This window comes from Nuphar pumila, chromosome 10 (assembly GCF_984573655.1).
Source record: "Nuphar pumila chromosome 10, dmNupPumi1.hap1.1, whole genome shotgun sequence".
Classification (NCBI taxonomy): Eukaryota; Viridiplantae; Streptophyta; class Magnoliopsida; order Nymphaeales; family Nymphaeaceae; genus Nuphar; species Nuphar pumila.
The window spans coordinates 104380291-104398344 of NC_143258.1; the positions used below are offsets into that span (position 1 = coordinate 104380291).

Here is an 18054-nt window from a genome sequence, read left to right on the forward strand (position 1 = left end):
AATTGTTAAAATTACGCACAGATGTCTGATTCGCACTCCCACGTGACCTCATTTTTGTTGTGATGACCCCATCTGACCAATATCAACGATATATCTTTATTTTGCAGCTTCTGCACTTTCGCATCTAAGATTTCTATAGGTTTTTTACTCATGCTCAGGTCATTCTGGATTTTCAATATTGACTCGACTGCATCCAATACGTGGGAGGGATCAGACACATACTTCTGTAACATAGACACATGAAATACGTTGTGAATTTTGGACAAGGAAGATGACAAAGTCAATCGATACGCTATCAGACCAACTCTCATGAGTATCTCAAAGGGTCCAATATATCTTGGACTCATTTTTTCTCTCTGACCAAATCGCATTATTTTCTTAAAGGGAGATATCTTGAAAAATATATGATCACTTTGCTCAAATTCTAACTCATGACATCTTTGGTCCGCATAACTTTTATGTCGACTTTGTGCTATCATAAGACACTTCTGAATGAATCTAACTTGGTCTATCATACACTGCACCAATTCTGACCCTAATAACCTTCTTTCTCCTACCTCATCTCAACACAAGTGTATTTGGCACTATTGATCGTACAATGCCTCAAATGGAGCCATGCCTATGCTTGCCTAAAAGTTATTGTTATAGCCAAACTCCATTAGAAGTAGGATGTCATTCCACAAGTTACTATACTCTAAAGTATATGCTCACAATATGTCTTTCAGGGTCTGAATGGTTCGCTTTGACTGTTCGTTTATCTGAGGGTGGAATATCGTGCTCATTTTTAACTGTCCCTATTGCCTCCTAAAAACTTTGTCATAATCGTGATATAAACTTGGAGTCTATATCCAAAACAATAGAATCAGGTACTCCATAAAGTCTGACTATCTTTTTAATGAAAAGTTGGGTCAACTGGTCACAAGTGTGAGTCATCTTACAAGCTAATAAGTGAGTTGACTTAGATAGTCTATCTATAATCACCCATACTGAATCCATCACATTCTTGGTCCTTTAAAGTCCTGAGACAAAGTCCATAATAACATCTGCTCATTTTCACTCAGGTATAAAAATTTATTGTAGTAGTCATTTAGGTCGTTGGTACTCTATCTTCACTTGCTGGCACACCAGACACTTTCTTACAAACTTCGCAATATCTCTCTTCATTTCGCTCTACCAAAATGTTTCTTTAGATCTCGATACATTTTAGTATTGCTAGGGTGGATGATATATCTTGAGTGGTGTAATGTGTCCAACAACTGATTTCTGAGCTGATCGTCCTTAGGAATACACACTTTATGACAAAATCTGAGAAGTCCCTGATCATCAACCCTAAAGTTTGATGTTATTATTGCAAAATTTTACTTTTGCAAGACAAACTAATATTTGAAAAAGATTTTGAAAATAACTCGCTTTTGTTTTAAAATGCAAGAAAAATTAAGGAATGGGACTCTTCTGTCGGTACGAAGTTCAACCATTTTTGGTGTCATAATCAGGGGTAATCAAACCAAGGATCAATCAAGTGCTTTGCTTTGCTCAACTTGTCTAAATCGATGTTCTATTTCCTAAATGAATAAAGAATCAGGCATGTGCTATGATCTTTTAAAAATGCAGATTGAAAACATGATGTATGCTTCAAATATTGGAGAATTCTTGGAAAAGGAACACTTTAAAAATCGTGAATCACATTGAAAAATGCTTTTTGAATAAAAGGAAAATTGATTTATGAAGAAAAGCCAGATGTTTTAAGAAAATCGATTTTGAGAAAATTCGAGATAACTTAGAAAAAATCAATTTTTCTAAGATGAATTTATGAATTGATCAAAAGAATGGGCGTGTGGCCCTGTGAAATCTTTTCATGATGTAGTCTAAACCTAGATGATATATGAATGCAATTTGAGAAAATATTTTTTGAAGAATTTATGAAAAATCTTTGACAAAAGAATTTTTGTGCCTCATAGAATTTAGATGAAATAAATTGTTTATATATTCCTGACTATGGCCACGAATATGCATTGAATATAGTTCATTTGATTCTAAAAAGGGAAAATACTTAAAAAAGTTTTGAAATATGCAATGATTTTTAAAAATGCCTAAGAGTGCAGGTTGTTTATAGCTTAAAAGAAGATGATAAATCTGGGTTTTGTTCGTATTTTGACTATGGCCACAAATACGAAACTCATCAAGTTTATCAACTCCTTAGAAGCTAGTGTGCGTGCCATTCGTGTAGACCATGGTGAATTTGAATATGCAAGAATCATCATCCATCACACATTAACATTATTTAAAAAATAAACTGCATGCAATGCAGCCCTATTCTAAGCAGGAAATTAAATTCTTATTCTAATATTTTTATAATTTATATCAATAATAAATTAAAATAAAGAAAAAATAAAAAAAATATAGTCTTAGGTATCCCTGTAAAACTAACAAACTTGTTAGTGGAGATATGTCGGCTTTTCTGCATTTATCCAACAATATCTGAAATTGAGAAATTTATCCGGATATAAGCCTTTTTTCATGCTTCTCTGAGATAAACATAATAAAAGATGTCACAAAATTGAATAAATAATAAAAGTAAATAACTTTAAAATTCAGAATTTTAATAAAATGACCAAAATGCCCCTAAAAGCAAAACTATGGTCTTGAAATCATGGTTTTCAGAAAAGATTTTTGTAAAACTTTTAATTCAGAGATTAAACAGATTCAAATCAACACCAAATCGGGTGTGGAGCACCCTAGCATGATATGAACATGATCAAACCCTAAAAATAAGAATTTTTTTATAAAAAAATGAAATATCATGAAAATATCAATTTTTGCTCGTGTTTCAGTTGAATCAGGACTCTGCGGGCGTCCTATTTTTATGATTTAACTAAATAATGTATCAAATAAATTCCAAAATCTATAAAAATTGACATGGATACTTTTAATAACCCTAAAATTAAAGTGTAATTAAAAAAAATATTTTTGATATTATTTTGATATGAAAATTAAATAAAAATATGAAAATATGTGATTTTTGCCTGCGGGCACGTACCTGTCACAGTGTTAGATCCCAATCAGGCATTAAACAGTAATGAAAAACTGCAAAATTTCACATGGAGAAACTAGACATTTGAACAAAAATATTTCCTTTTACAGATTGAAAAAAGCATCTCTGGTTAGCGAGATATTATTTCGGCAATATACGCTTGATTCTGGTGAACGCATAACGGTTTTAAAAAATATAGTTCTGGTTTTTATTCAAATAAAAATAGCAGACAGAGTTCAAAAATTATCAAAATCACACTGGTAAAACTAGACACGTTGCTGAATCTGTGACACCTTACGAATCAGAAAAATAATATTCGATTAGGAAGATACGATCCGTTCAAGTTGACCCAGGGCTTAAACGATGCGTAACGGCCTCTGTGAAACAGATTCTGATTTCTGATAGAGTAAAAATAAATTCTTTTTCGTTCTCCACCCATTGACACTTAGAAAAGAATTGCACATAGAATCTTCTCACAAAGGTGGACCAAGGCAAATAAGTGTCATGCTCTAGAGTGTCGTGGATGGTCCTCCGTCAGTGTTCTGCATTGCTTGTCAAGTTCGACATTGTTATCCATACCTTCTGATCTTCCAGACACTGAATGACATCTAAGGTTTTTTCCACTTGCATGAATCAATTCTTTGTTGCAACACTATCAGAAGTACCGTTGAAAAGTGGAGGTTGTATATTCTTGAACCTTTCATCCCAAGAGGTGATTCCTGAAATGATCGTTTGAGGTTGTCCTTGTTGAACTCGGGTGGTTTTCAAGAGCTTATACAAGATGTGGTTTGTAGTATACTCAAGAGGTATCCCCGTGTTTTCTCCTCCTATACTTCCTATCAGTGATTCTTTTAGGATCTTCATATTCTCCTCTCCACCACTGCGTGGAGCATGTCTCTCAGGGGTACAAAAAGATGAAGGCACTCTCTAAACTGGTGCACATCTAGATGTGCGAGATGATAAAGGCGCCCTTCGGGATGGTTCACCAAGGCGCTCTCCATCACCAATCACTGCATCAAGTTGCCCCATCTCTCGTATGGCAGATATAGTGTCCTTAGACAGATATGGCATTCCCTTACAACTAGCCATATATACTGCATTGAAATTATCACATAATTGATTTATCATTATTTGAGTCAGTTAGGTTATATTTGCACGAAATTCTATTACATGCATGCAATTATGATACTCATTTAATCAAAAATATTTTATTTTATTAATCATCCAAATACACAAATGAAATAAATCTATACAAAACAATAAGGAAACAAAGCAAAACCAGAGATCACTAAACTATACCAAATAAAACTAAACATTCCTAGATGCAAACATCATTTCACTTCTTAATCCATCTGAAACTTGCTTGTCTCCCTGAATTCCTTCGCGTCTCCTAAAGGTGAGGCACAAGAAGGGCACCCATATTATATGGGAAAGAAGCAAGAGTATAAGTAAGTGAGGCAGAAGCAACAAAGGGATCTACAGGCACAATAAGAGTACCCATATTGTATGGGGGTGAAGCGAGAGTGTAAGTAGGTGAGGCGGGCATAAGAGCGAGATTTTCATCATTGCCTCCTTCCCACAAACTTTTCAATATTGTTCGTTTCTATGCTAGTCTTGTGCTGCTTTCATTCACTTGTACAGTGTGTCATGCTACCTCTACGACATGAATTGTTGCCCTCTTGGTTTCTTCAGCAAGAAACTCCACGACTGGATTTGAAACTCCTCAATTGACTGCGCTCATGGCAGCCACATAGCTAGTCCGAGATATATGTCATCCCCTTGCACTAGCTATCCTAGACCCTCCCCGAGACGCAGAGTTTGCACTAAGGGATGCTCTCCTTATGACTCCTCCTCGAGCCGCCATTCAGTTCTTCATCGTTCGCCCACGCACTGACTGAGCTCTCTGGCGGTATGACTGGTGAGTCTCTCGCCCGTAGGGCTATGCCTGTGGCCCGTAAAACTGTAGTCGTTACCTCTAAATAGTGTCGAGGTCATTTTATCAATACGCCTCTTTCTTCAGCTATAATATAGATCAGCGGAGATTGTGGTGTCAACTCTCGTACTATTTGAGTCATGCTCATCATGACTTTAGCAACCATCACCATTGTAGCGACGAACTCTACCTCTTTTCTCATTTTTTTTTCAAGACCTTTCCGGTTTTCGTTTCCCTTTCAGAGAACCTAGGTTAGGAACCAACTGCAGTAGGCTTTCTTCTTATTTATTATCAAACTATGCTTACTCTTAACTCCATTTTGATCAACTGCACTAGTGAACTTTTTTTTAATTTATAGTAACAAAAAGTAGGCATTTGATTTGGCTTGTGAACCCAATCAATGAATTCTTGATCTGGGAACCCACTCATGTGTGTGTTGAAACTGAACACCATAATTTGTGCTGATACCTTGTTGGTTTACATGGATATTATCTTCAAAAGCAAATATTTTCAATCATGTTTAACATATTCTAATTACTATCTTAACATATTAAAGTTGATTGCAACAAGATGTTTTGGGCTATTTTAAACCATCATTGTCTTCATGAATTGTGAGCTGCTGATTTTTCACCATTTTGGATATTGAATTTTTTGACATGTTATATACGATTAAACCTACTAACATAGTAAATAAAACATGTCAAATACATCTGTTGGTTGGATCTAACATCTGATGTCCAGATCACAAAACAAGTGTATCACCATCCGGTTCAGAATGTGTCACACCGAGCATGCACGTGTGTGTGTGTGCACACGCATGCAAGCATGTGCACGTGCTCTGTGCATACATGCACAAAAGTGCACCTGAGTGGTACAAATATGTTGAGATATGATCAAATGAGATTCCAGTTGATCTTACATAATCATATTCCAATGCAGGCAGTCAAAATTTGTGTCCGGAAAATTTCACCAGATCCTAATCTTGCAAGATTTGCTATATAACTTAAATAAAGTTGAGCTGAAAAAACAAGGAACTTGCCTCTCCAGACTCTTAAATAAAAACCTAGACATTAAGGGGTCAAATTACAGGAGTAAAAGCACCAATCTCCTTGTGCTCATCAATAAGAAACACAACTACATACTGCCTTTTGTCTCAAAAGAAAAAGAAACACAACCCTTACACAGGCACTAGCCAAGTAGCCATCGGAACTGCTAATTTCTAACATTATCAATGCATTTTTATGTTCAATAGAAGTCCCCATCAGAAATTATTGAAACCCATTTCAATCCTAGGGGCCAAACACTGATTATTCTTTTGGGGGTGTAATTGCCAACTGCCAGGAGCAGTTGGCCATGACTTCATAGGTTCTGAGACCAGCAACCTCTTCTTCAGGCACTGCATCAGCTACCTCTTTCATGTCCTCAGCAGTGAGCTTCACCTTCAAAGCGGCAATGTTGTCATCTAAGTTTTTCACCTTTGTAGTACCTGCAGAAAGAAAATACATTTAAGGGTCAGAAATTCAACTAATAGAAAGATTCTTGCACCTTGCTAAAACTCCAATGCAGGAGTGAAGGAGTCTAGATAGGTTAGGTTTAACCAAACAGACATAATCCATAAACTCTCCTAACATCTTCCCTCTTCTTCCAAGTTCACTGAGACTAGAATCTGTTTGTCATAAGAAAATGCAGGCCGTGGTATAATTTATGTTACCTAGACACTTAGAGGTCCAACATATCTGTGTCTAGCTATGTCGGACATCAAGACCAACACCAACACTTCTTGAGACAGCTCGGACACAGTTATTTTTTAACTTCAACATGTTCGACACTAATGGGCATCTTAGGTATGGTGTGTCGAGTGTTGGACACTCGATATGTGGTGTATGGACACTTTTCTTCAAAATTAAGTCACATATTTGATAAACTGCCATTTATGTAATCAAGTAATGACTATATGTTGAGTGTAACGACTTCTAGCACCAAATAGCTTTTTATAATTCGACATGTTAGACACTTCATATCCATGTTTGACACTGATATTCATATCAGCATCCAGGTAACCTAGGATACAAGCTATGAAGAACCATCACATCAAACCAGCACACAAGGGTTGGCATTGCACATGCATTCATTATCAAGATTTAGGTCTTGAAAGAGAATGGACATGCATGGCAACACAAACAAAGTCTTTCTAAAAGCAGCCTAATGACAGTACATACTCAACTCATGGTCCAAACAAGAGCTCGCATGTTCATCTGAAAGTAATATATAATCTATGGGGATGCTGAATTATACCCAATCAACTATCACACTCACGATTTATGACATGTAAAAAATCTTAAACACTTTTAACATTTTGTGTGCAGACACACCAAGTCACACGGATATTAATTAGGCCAAATGTTTATTAGCATCCCTAACTAATATCAGGTTGCTAGCCATAACCCAGTTGTGCCCCATCGTACAAATCAGGTAAAATGATAAAGTCATAGCTTAGGCTAAGTCAGATGCAACCAGCAGCCAATGCAAGATGATACATCAACTACAATGATAAAGAATGCTAATAGAAAAAATGTTTTAAGTCCACCAGTAGGTCAAAATTTTGTCACAGACTGACAAAAATGCAAGTCTGAAGACTGCCAGTCTGCAAGCCTTGACCCAGGACAGGTCAAAAATGCGAGTCTGAAGCATAAACCATGATGACACAAGCAATGTTCGTGAATAGATTAGGGGTAAGCATGAGTCGCTGTAAGTGGAGGGGGTAAGTTATCATTGAAAAGATAATTAATAAAATAGAAAAAAGATCAAGACAGAAAATTGATAAAGCATGTGCCAAGTAACATGATAGTATAACTTTTGTGAAAGTCAAACAGGCAGCCACAACACCTACGCAAGCTTGGTTCTACTTTCACTTTTTTTCCTCCAGAATTCTGAAAAACATGACTTTGAAGTTGCAAGTGCAGAACTACTGTGGTCAAATGTGATGGCTAGATGGCAAAGTTGCAATACTGTGGCTAACTGGCTCAGATTAAAATTCCATGAGGGAGCTATCCCAGCTCTACTAGAAGAAAAAAAGTACAAGATGAAGAAATCAGTTAAAATACAAGCAGACGTTTAAAAAGGAAATTTTGAATTCCCCAAATAAATTCTCACTGTAATGTGAACATCTCAGTTTAAGCTTCCATAGGTCACTTTTCAACACTGGCAAGAATCAAAATAACATATACTTCTGCCTAGGATTCTTTTGCCAAAAGTGTTTGAATTGATTATCTTGATTCCCTTCTCCTAGGCTTGCAAAAATAAGAGAGCTTATAGGCAAGGATAAGGGAAAGTCTACCTGGTATTGGTACAACATTGTCGCCTTGACGGAGGACCCATGATAGAGCAAGTTGAGCAGAAGTGCAGCCATGCTTTGTAGCTAGCTCTGAGACACGTGTAAATAGGTGCTTGTTTTTGTTGAAATTCTCTCCAGAAAACCTAGGATGTGTGACCTGCACAACAAACTTTCCTTAGTAATTTTGACAACTTTAAATTATGGATTTGATGGAGGAAAAGGCCACCAGGTGAAAACGATAACAAATGGAACTCCATATAACACAAATAGCAACATGAAGCTGACACATACTACCAAACCCATTGAGTTTGGAGTACATTTTTCATTAGCAACCTAAAATGGCATACATGAACTTCAACAGGCTTAGATACAGATGTTAATGACTAATGGGTTCAAGCAGATGAAAAGTTGGATGATGCAGACCTCCTGTGACAAGAATATTTCACTATACCTAAAGGACCATATTCAAGGGAAAAATTAGCAAGTACATTTCACATTTTTCAAAGAAAGTGTACTTTCCTAGTCAGAAACATAACCCAAAAGACTAAGTTGTATCGGAGTTTAACATGAGACATGGAAATCATGTCTCTACATGCTAATCTACAAAATGGAGAGCTTAAAATCTCATTAGGGGGTCTTGGACAATTTGGTACCAATAGAGCATGTTTGTTACGGGGGACAAATGCCACACATACAGGATGCATGGTGTATGTCCCAGACTCACCAGTCGCATCCCTGGGGGTGTGACTGGAACGTCCTGTGCAGACGCATTATAAAGCATCGCACAGGACACACTTTGTCCTGTCCTGGATGCAGCATGCCACGTGTATCAAATGTGGGACAGCGCCCTGGCAGGGACGGGTCTGTCCCCGCACGGGTGTGTCCCGCGTATCAAACACACTCATAAGGTATGGGATAAATTACTAGAAATTGTGACTCAACCTTTTCTTTTTCATTATTTACTGAATAAGACAAGTTGTTCAAGCCCAAATACAATAATAAAGCTTACTCAGCAAATAGTTTTATCATTTCTCAGAGAGAGAGAGAGAGAGAGAGAGAATTTCTTTCCAATGCTTTGACACTACATGTAATTGTTCAAGCTTCCATGTCACAAACATAATAACAACACCCTAAATCCTAATCAACTACCTGAGATAAGTTGTTTGAATCACCCTCAATTTTCAGAAAACATAATTCATCATTTTGTCATGCTTTGAGAAAAGAAATCAGCTTTTAGGGAGCAAGGACAATGTTGTCACTGACTCAATCATCATTGAAGTTATTTTGACATCTGAAAGAATGTCATCCATTTGTATCAGATGTAATACTGACGTCAATGTATGCAACCCCACTTTGATATACACCAAATGGTCATCTCCAAACTGAGTCAGACCTAGCTCAACTGTTGACCAACCTTGAGATTTCGAGGCTCAACCTAATACATTTTTTGTTCATGTATTAAAGTCACCGACTTGGATGACTTCTTTCATTTAAGGAAAGCACATGAATGAGTAATGACACATCGGATTAGCGAAGATAACTAAACTTACAACATAATTTCTCCAAGAATAATACAAGGCAGAATATAATACAGGTATCATATCCAAGACAACTGAAATTCTTAAGTGCAGTTAGTACCAGAAAGCTCTGTGCTGGCAAACTATCAAGAACAGCTTTTCCCCCAAAAAAGCCACGCCCAAGTGGACTGTAAGGCACAATTCCGATACCAAGCTCCCTGCACACCAAATCCATGGTTTGAACAGATGTGTACTCAAGTATGCTCAGAAAGAATAGAGTACTCTAAATATAAAAAATGGAGATGCATCAAAACTAAACCACTATGAAGAACACCCATAAAAGACCAAAATAGCTCCTATACACAACAGTCAAATTAATTTTCTTGGATGACATACATTTTTAACATATATTTCAAGTATTTTTCATATAAAGAACACTTTAAATTGTTTTATTTTTTTATGATACAGTTGTCCACTGCATTTCTGCCTCCATGTGCACATTATTTGGATCATCTCATCATCTGTATGACAACCTATACATCTCATTTTCAAGAGTCAGAATGGCCATACACAGTGCAATCCTATACCCTGGGGTGCTTGGGAGGGGCATACTAAGTTCAGTCCTATTAGGATTTTTTGCAGGAAGTAGATGCCCTCAGAACTCAAACCTACATCTCTATGCTGACAAGTGACAGCCTGAGCACTTACCAATTACCATTGCACCAAGAAATGGTCCTTGAAGGGTCAATCTCCCCCAGTCCTGACAAATGAAACTGACTACTCCAATGAATTTTCTCTTATTATCAAACCCAAGATCCTGAATCTATTATGAACTCCACAAGCAAAAAATGGAGCTATTCACATTGAAACTTATTTAGGATATTTAAAACTTGGCATCTTCTTTCAAATTAACAACGAAGTTTTCTAACACCTGACTGAAAGATTGAAATTTCTTGACAAGAGTACATGTTAAATAAAAAAACATAATAGGTGTTAGTAGAGATTTGATGTTGCTGTAATGCTGAAAACAGAAGTGAAAGAAAGGAAGAAGATGCAGAAAAAGAATCAGTAAGCAATAAGATGCCACAATCACCATCATTTGTTTAATAAATATCTTGATGAAGAAATTTCCCAGGAAATTTTCCTTTTCTGTAAATCTCAATAAAATATCAGTAAAGGACATTAGAAAAGCAAAGGATATTTTATTTTTTCACTATTATCAATAACATAAAAAAGAACATGCGACAACAAACCTTTGGTTAAATTAAAAAAACAACATTTTCTCAACATCTTTACAACATTCTAAGAATTCTTCTGATATTTCTGAATTCTACGTAATTTCAGAATTTTCTTCAAAATCTTGGGAAATTCTGCGAAAGATACTTTTTCTCATTAACTTAGCAAATATTCATGACTATGTCAAACACCTCTCTCATACAAAAGATGATTCCTGTTAAATCAGGAACTTTTAGACATGGTTCAGTTGTCCAAAACATTGAAGACTATAATTGAAACAAGGCCAGCAAACCTGCAAAGAGGAACTATCTCTTCCTCAATATCTCGAGTCCACAATGACCACTCCATCTGCAAAGCTGTAATGGGATGAACAGCATGTGCGCGTCGTATTGTGTCCGGATTAGCTTCAGACAATCCAATGTACTTTATCTTTCCTTCTTCTACTAACTTCTTCAATTCAGCCATCTATATCATCAAAAGGGTTTAAGTCATAACCTATCAAGTCTGATTCTCAGTACACTTTAATATCCAAAGTTCAAAGAATTTGTGAACCCAAATGGGTAACAACTTGGTGGCTACAATCATTCAAACTGTATCCCTTGCTTACAGTTATTTGTAAAACTGTCAAGAAATACCCTTCCATTTTATTCTTGCACTCAAGAGATGTGACAACGTATGGAAACAACAGTTTTATCATGCTTGGTCCCACCAGAAATGTTCATTTAAAAAAAGGGACCTGGGAGACCAAATACAACCTTATCAACCAATTTATGATATTAACCATGTGCAAAATCTACTGCTGCAAATTCAAAGATTTGAACCTCCCAGTTGATCATAGTGTTTCTGTGAATGAATAGAATGCATGGAAGGATCATGGTAGTAATAGAAGTGCAAAACTTCCAATTAAAAACACTAACATGGACAGTTGGAGCAGTATCCATTTATCTGAAAGATAACATACATGAGACTGGAAATGATTAGGAGAATGAAACAAACATTATCGTGAATAGTGAAGTGATTAGACCATGTTTGAATTGGTTTGTGACTGCAAAAAGGAACAGAATCATTTCAAGAGAAATTATTAGTTGTGATCCTGAAGTACAATTTCAAAAAAGCAGCACATCCAGCTTGTGGCAAAACTGTGTGCATGGTTATCCAATGAAATGCCAATTAAAAGTTAAAACTACAGCATTCTACACAGTTATGTTTAATAACAAATAATAAAATCATTATCAATAACTAGAAAGCAACCAAAGAAAAACCATGGATCAGAAAAAATATCTTTAACTAATCAAGAGAATATGCTCAGCTTACAGTTTCCTCTATTGGCACATTGGTGTCAGTCCTGTGCTGGTAGTAAAGATCAATGTAGTCTACATCAAGACGCTTAAGACTAGCCTCACAACATTTTCGTACATACTCTGGTGTTCCATTAACCACTGTGACTCCTTGCTCAATCTTGACCATGCCAAACTTTGTCGCTAACTGGATTTTTTCTCTAGGTAATTGCTTCAATGCCTGCATTGTCGAGTCATCAACTGAATTGATCATTTACATGAGAATACACATCACAAAAGTAAATAAACGATTTATGAAAAATGTTATCATGCTTACATTTTACATACCTAGTACTCTTAGCTAAAAGAAAGGGCCAACATTTAGGTACACTTTGAATCTAGAAAACAAATTAAAAATAAACCAGATAACCATATGAAAGTTCATGTTATAACTATAAAACTTGTCGCTTCTTTAAATCTAATATTGTTTCCAGAAATTTGATGATGTGGAGCAGAATAGAGGATCACCAAGCAGATTTGGCCAGCTATTCCTCTCAAAGCTTCTTCAATTTGTTGGTGCATCCAGTCTGTTCCAAAGTTAACATGTGAAACATGGGAGATGACATTGTGTAGTGGAAGTGCAATAAAAATTGTAGATCTTAACTCAATAAAAAATGTAGATTTTAACTTAGATTAAGTCATAACTTTTTGTTTGGCAATTAATAAGAAAGATAGATTAGAGAAGGGAAAGCAGCATATGCAGCCAAAGAATGGAGATCGTCCAGTCTAATGTGGATGTTGGTATAGACATTGAGAACAGTACCTGCCAATATTACTAAGCTGCCATCTGCCACTTAGGGAATGTTACAAGGCTGCCTCTCCACTCATGAGATTGCCATTGCACAACCATAAATTGTACATGAGTAAGAACCATAAACACTGGTTTTGAGTACTAATGTCAAGCAAAAGTGAAAGGTTTATCTAAATAGATCGGTGTCTTGTTCTCTACTATATGCTGAATATACGATCCTTCAATTTTTCTCTGATAAATGCTGTTCAGCTGAACATGTTTGTTCTTGACATGATAAATAAATTTCGTAGCAATAGCAAGAACACTTTGATTATCACGATAAAGAAGGAATTTGTTAATAGGAATTTGTTAATAGGCCAATGTACTGTAGTAAAAAGATTTCCAATCCAAGAGACTTTGATAGTAAAGCTATCATGGCATGCTATTGTGGCCTCCATACAGGATCTGGCAATAGTCTTCAGTTTTCACAACACTAGAACATCAGATTTTTTCTAAAGAAATATACAATAGCCTGTTACTAACCTATGAGTAGGGTTCTCCTCTTTAATTTGCACTGAAATAAATAACAATGATAACCAAAGAGAATGTTACCTCAGTTGAATACCCCTTATGAGTTAATCCACCCATCAGGATACCCTTACTGTAATGTAAAATTCTTTTGACCCTAGGAGTGTTGTTACCAGACAGCAGATCTTGATATCTTTTTAGATCGGTTAGTAACTTAGTATTGGGTTGAGTCTTAGGGGAGGGTTTGCGTTAGGAATTGCTTCTAAACTAGGGTCATTTTGGGCATTGTAATTGGGTTGTTGCTGGGTTCTTGCAAGAGGCATTATGGTCTAGGCCATGAGTAGGCTATAAATAGGATGATTTCATTCACTATTGTATCATCTTTTCCCTCATTAATGGGTTTGAATTCTATTTGGGAATTGTGGCTCTAGCTAGGAAACTACTAGAGATTGGCTCTCTAAGCACTTTTGGTTGCAACATTATCCCTCTAACTCCCTAAGCATCATCCATAACCTTTCTTTCTTCCTTTCTTGGCCATCATCCATGGCTCATCTCCTTCCTACCTTTCTCTAACCTTTGTTTCTACCCATTTTCACCTTCCTTAATTTCATTGTTGCCCACCATTAAACCACTTGATACGTGTGCATGGAGTGAGAAACTTGATTAACAACAAAGACCAGGTATGGGAGATGGGAGTGCAAATGTCAAACACCACAAGGTCCTAACATTACTTGTGCAGAGAAATACAATTCTTGCATCTAAAATCATTCTCAATTCGGCTTAAATGTGTTGACTATAGTACCTTTTCCATAGAAATCACAATTTTTTAAGAACGTAAAAGAGAAATGTTGATTTCAATAATAAATACAGTTCCTGTGCATAAAATTTCATGTCTTTGGATGCGAACTTCCATAGCATGGGGAACAAGTTTAGGAAGTGCCAAGCTTCCAGATTCTGAAGCACCACCCAAAGAAGCGAGCTTCCTGACATAAGTAGAAGCTTCCAGCATCCATGGCATGACATTGTAGTTTTCTCATAAGTTCTCAACCGTCATGATTACTACGGCAATTCTCAAACAATTTCCTTATCAGTTGAAATGTGACAATAGCAAACACGAGCCAATGCTTGTCAATTCCAGCATGGAAATGTAAAGCAACTAAACTGAAGTACAACCCATTTACTGCAAGTTGAATGATTAAAGCATATATATATGAGTCACTAGAATATCATAACTGGAAATGTGAGAACTAATGTGTGAACCAAGATTTTCATGGATTTGTTGTTTTTTCTCTTGAATCTAACCGTACGGATGTGATCTGCCCGCTCTTGAATCATCCGATTTTGATAAATAAACGAGATTTTTTAAGGCTTTAAAATCAATGGCTCATAATCTTCATAAATATTCAAGCATTAAAAAAACACATTTTTTCATCGAAAATACACGTTCCCAATGGTTGATTCCTAGCAAATTCACCATGCCAAGCACATCCACATGGTTGGATTTGCAGAAAAAAAAAGTGTTGGAAATGCCTATATTTCTAGTTCACATATTTCAGTTCTCGTATTCTAGTCTCTCTCTCTCTCTCTCTCTCTCTCTCTCTCTCTCTCTATATATATATATATATGTGTGTGTGTGTGTGTGTGTGTGTGTGTGTGTGTGTGTTGACAAAGAGTAGAAAGAAGCTAACCTTGCCAACCAAGATCTCGTTGGTGTGAGGCCCATATACATCAGCTGTATCAAAAAATGTGATTCCTTTCTCAAAAGCATACTTTATCATGGCAATGCCTTCTTCCTCCGACAATGGGGCATTGTATATGCCAGTGAGTCCCATGCAACCATATCCCAACTTGGATACCTATCAGAGAAGCACCACCAAAAAGAGATGCTATAGTGATATCATGTATCATGTATGGATGCTTTGAGCTGGAATTGCATCGTACTGGGGTCTAAGAACATGGAGTTCCTGGTTTAGGTGATCCAGTTTCTATAAATATCATATATGTGGAGTTGCCTCAGTGTGTGTGTGTGTGTGAGAGAGATAGAGAGAGAGAGAGAGAGAACGGTTGGAATATTGGGGAAGGTTAAGGGTTCACTGGCATCACACGGATGTAATGTAAATGGGTTGGTTTGGGTTCGGATGTAGGTACTACCAAATCCGCATACTGCATAATCGGGTTCCGAGTATGATGAAATCATACCAAACCCAGATCCTTGCTTATCTGACATGAGTTTGAATCCAGATATCCGTTAGTCAGAATCGGATGTAAAACTCCACGCCCAATCCAAATCCAATTATTATTTGGACATTTCTTTATTGTTTCTTTCTGAATAACGGGAAAAACACCTGATCTCCTTGTCCACCAGCGACTACACCCAACACATCCATGGGTTTTGAACTTGTAACGTCCCTTCAGCTTAATAACATTCACAAGTCACCCCTACCAAATGAGCGGAGTCCTTGTGGGTTGTTTGGCCTTTATAATTCTACCGAATCTGACCTGACCCAGTCGGATTCATTGGATATCTGACTCAAATCTGAATAGTCAATATACCCATCAGCTGGTTCAGCTCAGATTTGAGTTTTACACGGTATTACTAATTTACTGGAGTACTCACTATGGTATATTAAAAAAAAAGGTTGGAAACTGTAAAAGGACCTACATGGGCTTGGGTCATCTGGTAGGCGCAACTTATGAACGTGGCCAAGTTGACGGGACGTCATGAGTTCGAAACCCACAGGGGGTGACCTTTGTAGCAAAGTCTAAGCTGGGTGCACTCCCCATGGGTAGGGGCCAACTTGGTTTTTTTATCAACCGGAGGCCAGCCAATGTGCAGTGGGTGATGGGGAATTTTTCCTTGACCTAGCAAAAAAAGGGTAAAAACTGTAAAAGGATCAGAATTTTACCGGATCTGATCCAAGATTCAACAGAAAATATTGACCCAAATTCGAATCTTAAAAGGTCTGATGACATAAGTTTGATTCCGGATCAGACATACAATCGGGTTTTATCTGAAGATCCTCATTAAAAAATAACACCTCATTCAAATCAGATATCTGTCCAAATCCGACCCATTTTCACCCCTAGTTAGATAAACTCAAGTGGCATTCTTGGATCTTGTTAGACTCCGAGTTGGTTTGGCATCGGGCTGCACAAGGCAGGTCAAACCGGGCTCATCTAGGGTCGGGTACACAATCACCCATTTGGTCACCGTAAAACGGATATGGGCTGTATCAGAACCCGATCCAAACCCCACTGACACCCACCTACTCTCAAGTCTCAACCACCCAACTAGCCACCTTTGCTGGACACTTAACTGTCAAAACCTGCGTTTGGATTCATGAAGCCGGATGGAATTGGATTCCAATTCCCTCAAAACCCTTCAGCTTCGTTTATGGAGTTGTAATCGCGAGTTCCACTCGATTCCATTCCATGAATCCAAACGCGGTAAGGTCTCAAAAACTCCATTGTTTTGACCATCCAGCTAAAGGGGACGGGAACTTTAAAAAAACTGAAACTTTTGGGATATTTTGAGATTTTGCAGGAAAACGAAATCCAAATCTGATGAACCCAAACACGAGATTTTAAAATCGGCAACAAAATTTGTTAAGCAACTATAGAGAAAAAATGGGAAGAGAAGAAGGAGAAAAGGGGGGAGGATAAAGAACAAGAAACCCGCTATTGCCCTCCAGTAAATTCGATAAATAACACGAAGCTAATGTTCGAAAACGTGGAAATAGAAAGAGATATCGGGGGCATGTTTGGCAGATTACCTCGAGCCCCTGGCTTCCTAACTTGACGGTGGGGATGATCGGATCCGACATTTTTAACGGCGACGACAGCTCCTGGCAAGTCGGGCGAGGCAGGGGAGGGAGCTCTACTTATATAGGGACGGTTGCTTTTTGAAAGAAAATTACCGAAAAGCATGTAGTTTCTGTCGTCAAGGACGAAAAAGGGATTTCCTTGACCTTCTCGTGTTTTCTACTTTGACCTTGATTGGGGATGTAAACGGGTCAGGTTCGGTTCGGATGTCTACCAAATCCAACTGATTAAACGTGACTTACTTGGTCCAATTGAAGCAAGATTTGGATTTGAATGCTAACATAGAAAAATTCAAACCAGATCCGAGTCTAACTGTTATGATCATAACCGAGATCCGCATAAAGATGTGGATTCGATCATAATCGAGCCCTATTTCGAATGGCCCATTGACCCTTAATCACACATGACCAAGACCACCCAAACCTAGGTTAAGAATCCGATGACTGGGATGAATTAACCATATTTCCATGAAATTCACATTACAACCATCAATAAACTTGCAAACATATGGTATTACATGCATAATACATCATGAGGTTCACATTAGGGGCGTGCCTAGGGGTCGGAAACCGGCCTGGCAGCCCGA

The 18054-nt window shown here is 37.3% G+C and overlaps 1 protein-coding gene across 2 annotated transcripts; it reads right to left on the bottom strand.

The window, feature by feature from the left end:
• Positions 1 to 5936: 5936 nt before the first annotated feature.
• LOC149827739 (putative aldo-keto reductase 1) lies at positions 5937 to 17496 on the bottom strand. Of its 2 annotated transcripts, XM_090019584.1 has the most exons (7): positions 17420 to 17496; positions 15335 to 15502; positions 12366 to 12569; positions 11344 to 11516; positions 9937 to 10033; positions 8302 to 8455; positions 5937 to 6450 (listed from the first exon to the last, which is right to left on the bottom strand). In XM_090019584.1, exons 1-7 carry the CDS (start codon positions 17468 to 17470, stop codon positions 6272 to 6274), a joined length of 1026 nt encoding a protein of 341 aa, XP_089875710.1. In that variant the 5' UTR covers positions 17471 to 17496; the 3' UTR covers positions 5937 to 6271. The 2 variants fall into 2 exon arrangements, with proteins under 2 accessions (XP_089875710.1, XP_089875711.1); XM_090019585.1 differs by lacking the exon at positions 15335 to 15502 and having other exon boundaries at positions 17420 to 17477.
• Between the last annotated feature and the right edge of the window lie 558 nt (positions 17497 to 18054).

What these genes read in the sequence shown, in the direction of transcription:
- LOC149827739 (XM_090019584.1), bottom strand. Translation starts at nt 17,470, where the DNA reads ATGTCGGATCCGATCATCCCCACCGTCAAGTTAGGAAGCCAGGGGCTC. An exon ending in GAGATAGTTCCTCTTTGCAG is followed by an intron (nt 10,034 to 11,343) that starts GTTTGCTGGCCT and finishes TTTGGTGTGCAG; the next exon opens with GGAGCTTGGTATCGGAATTG. An exon ending in TGCCAGCACAGAGCTTTCTG is followed by an intron (nt 8,456 to 9,936) that starts GTACTAACTGCA and finishes TTTGTTGTGCAG; the next exon opens with GTCACACATCCTAGGTTTTC.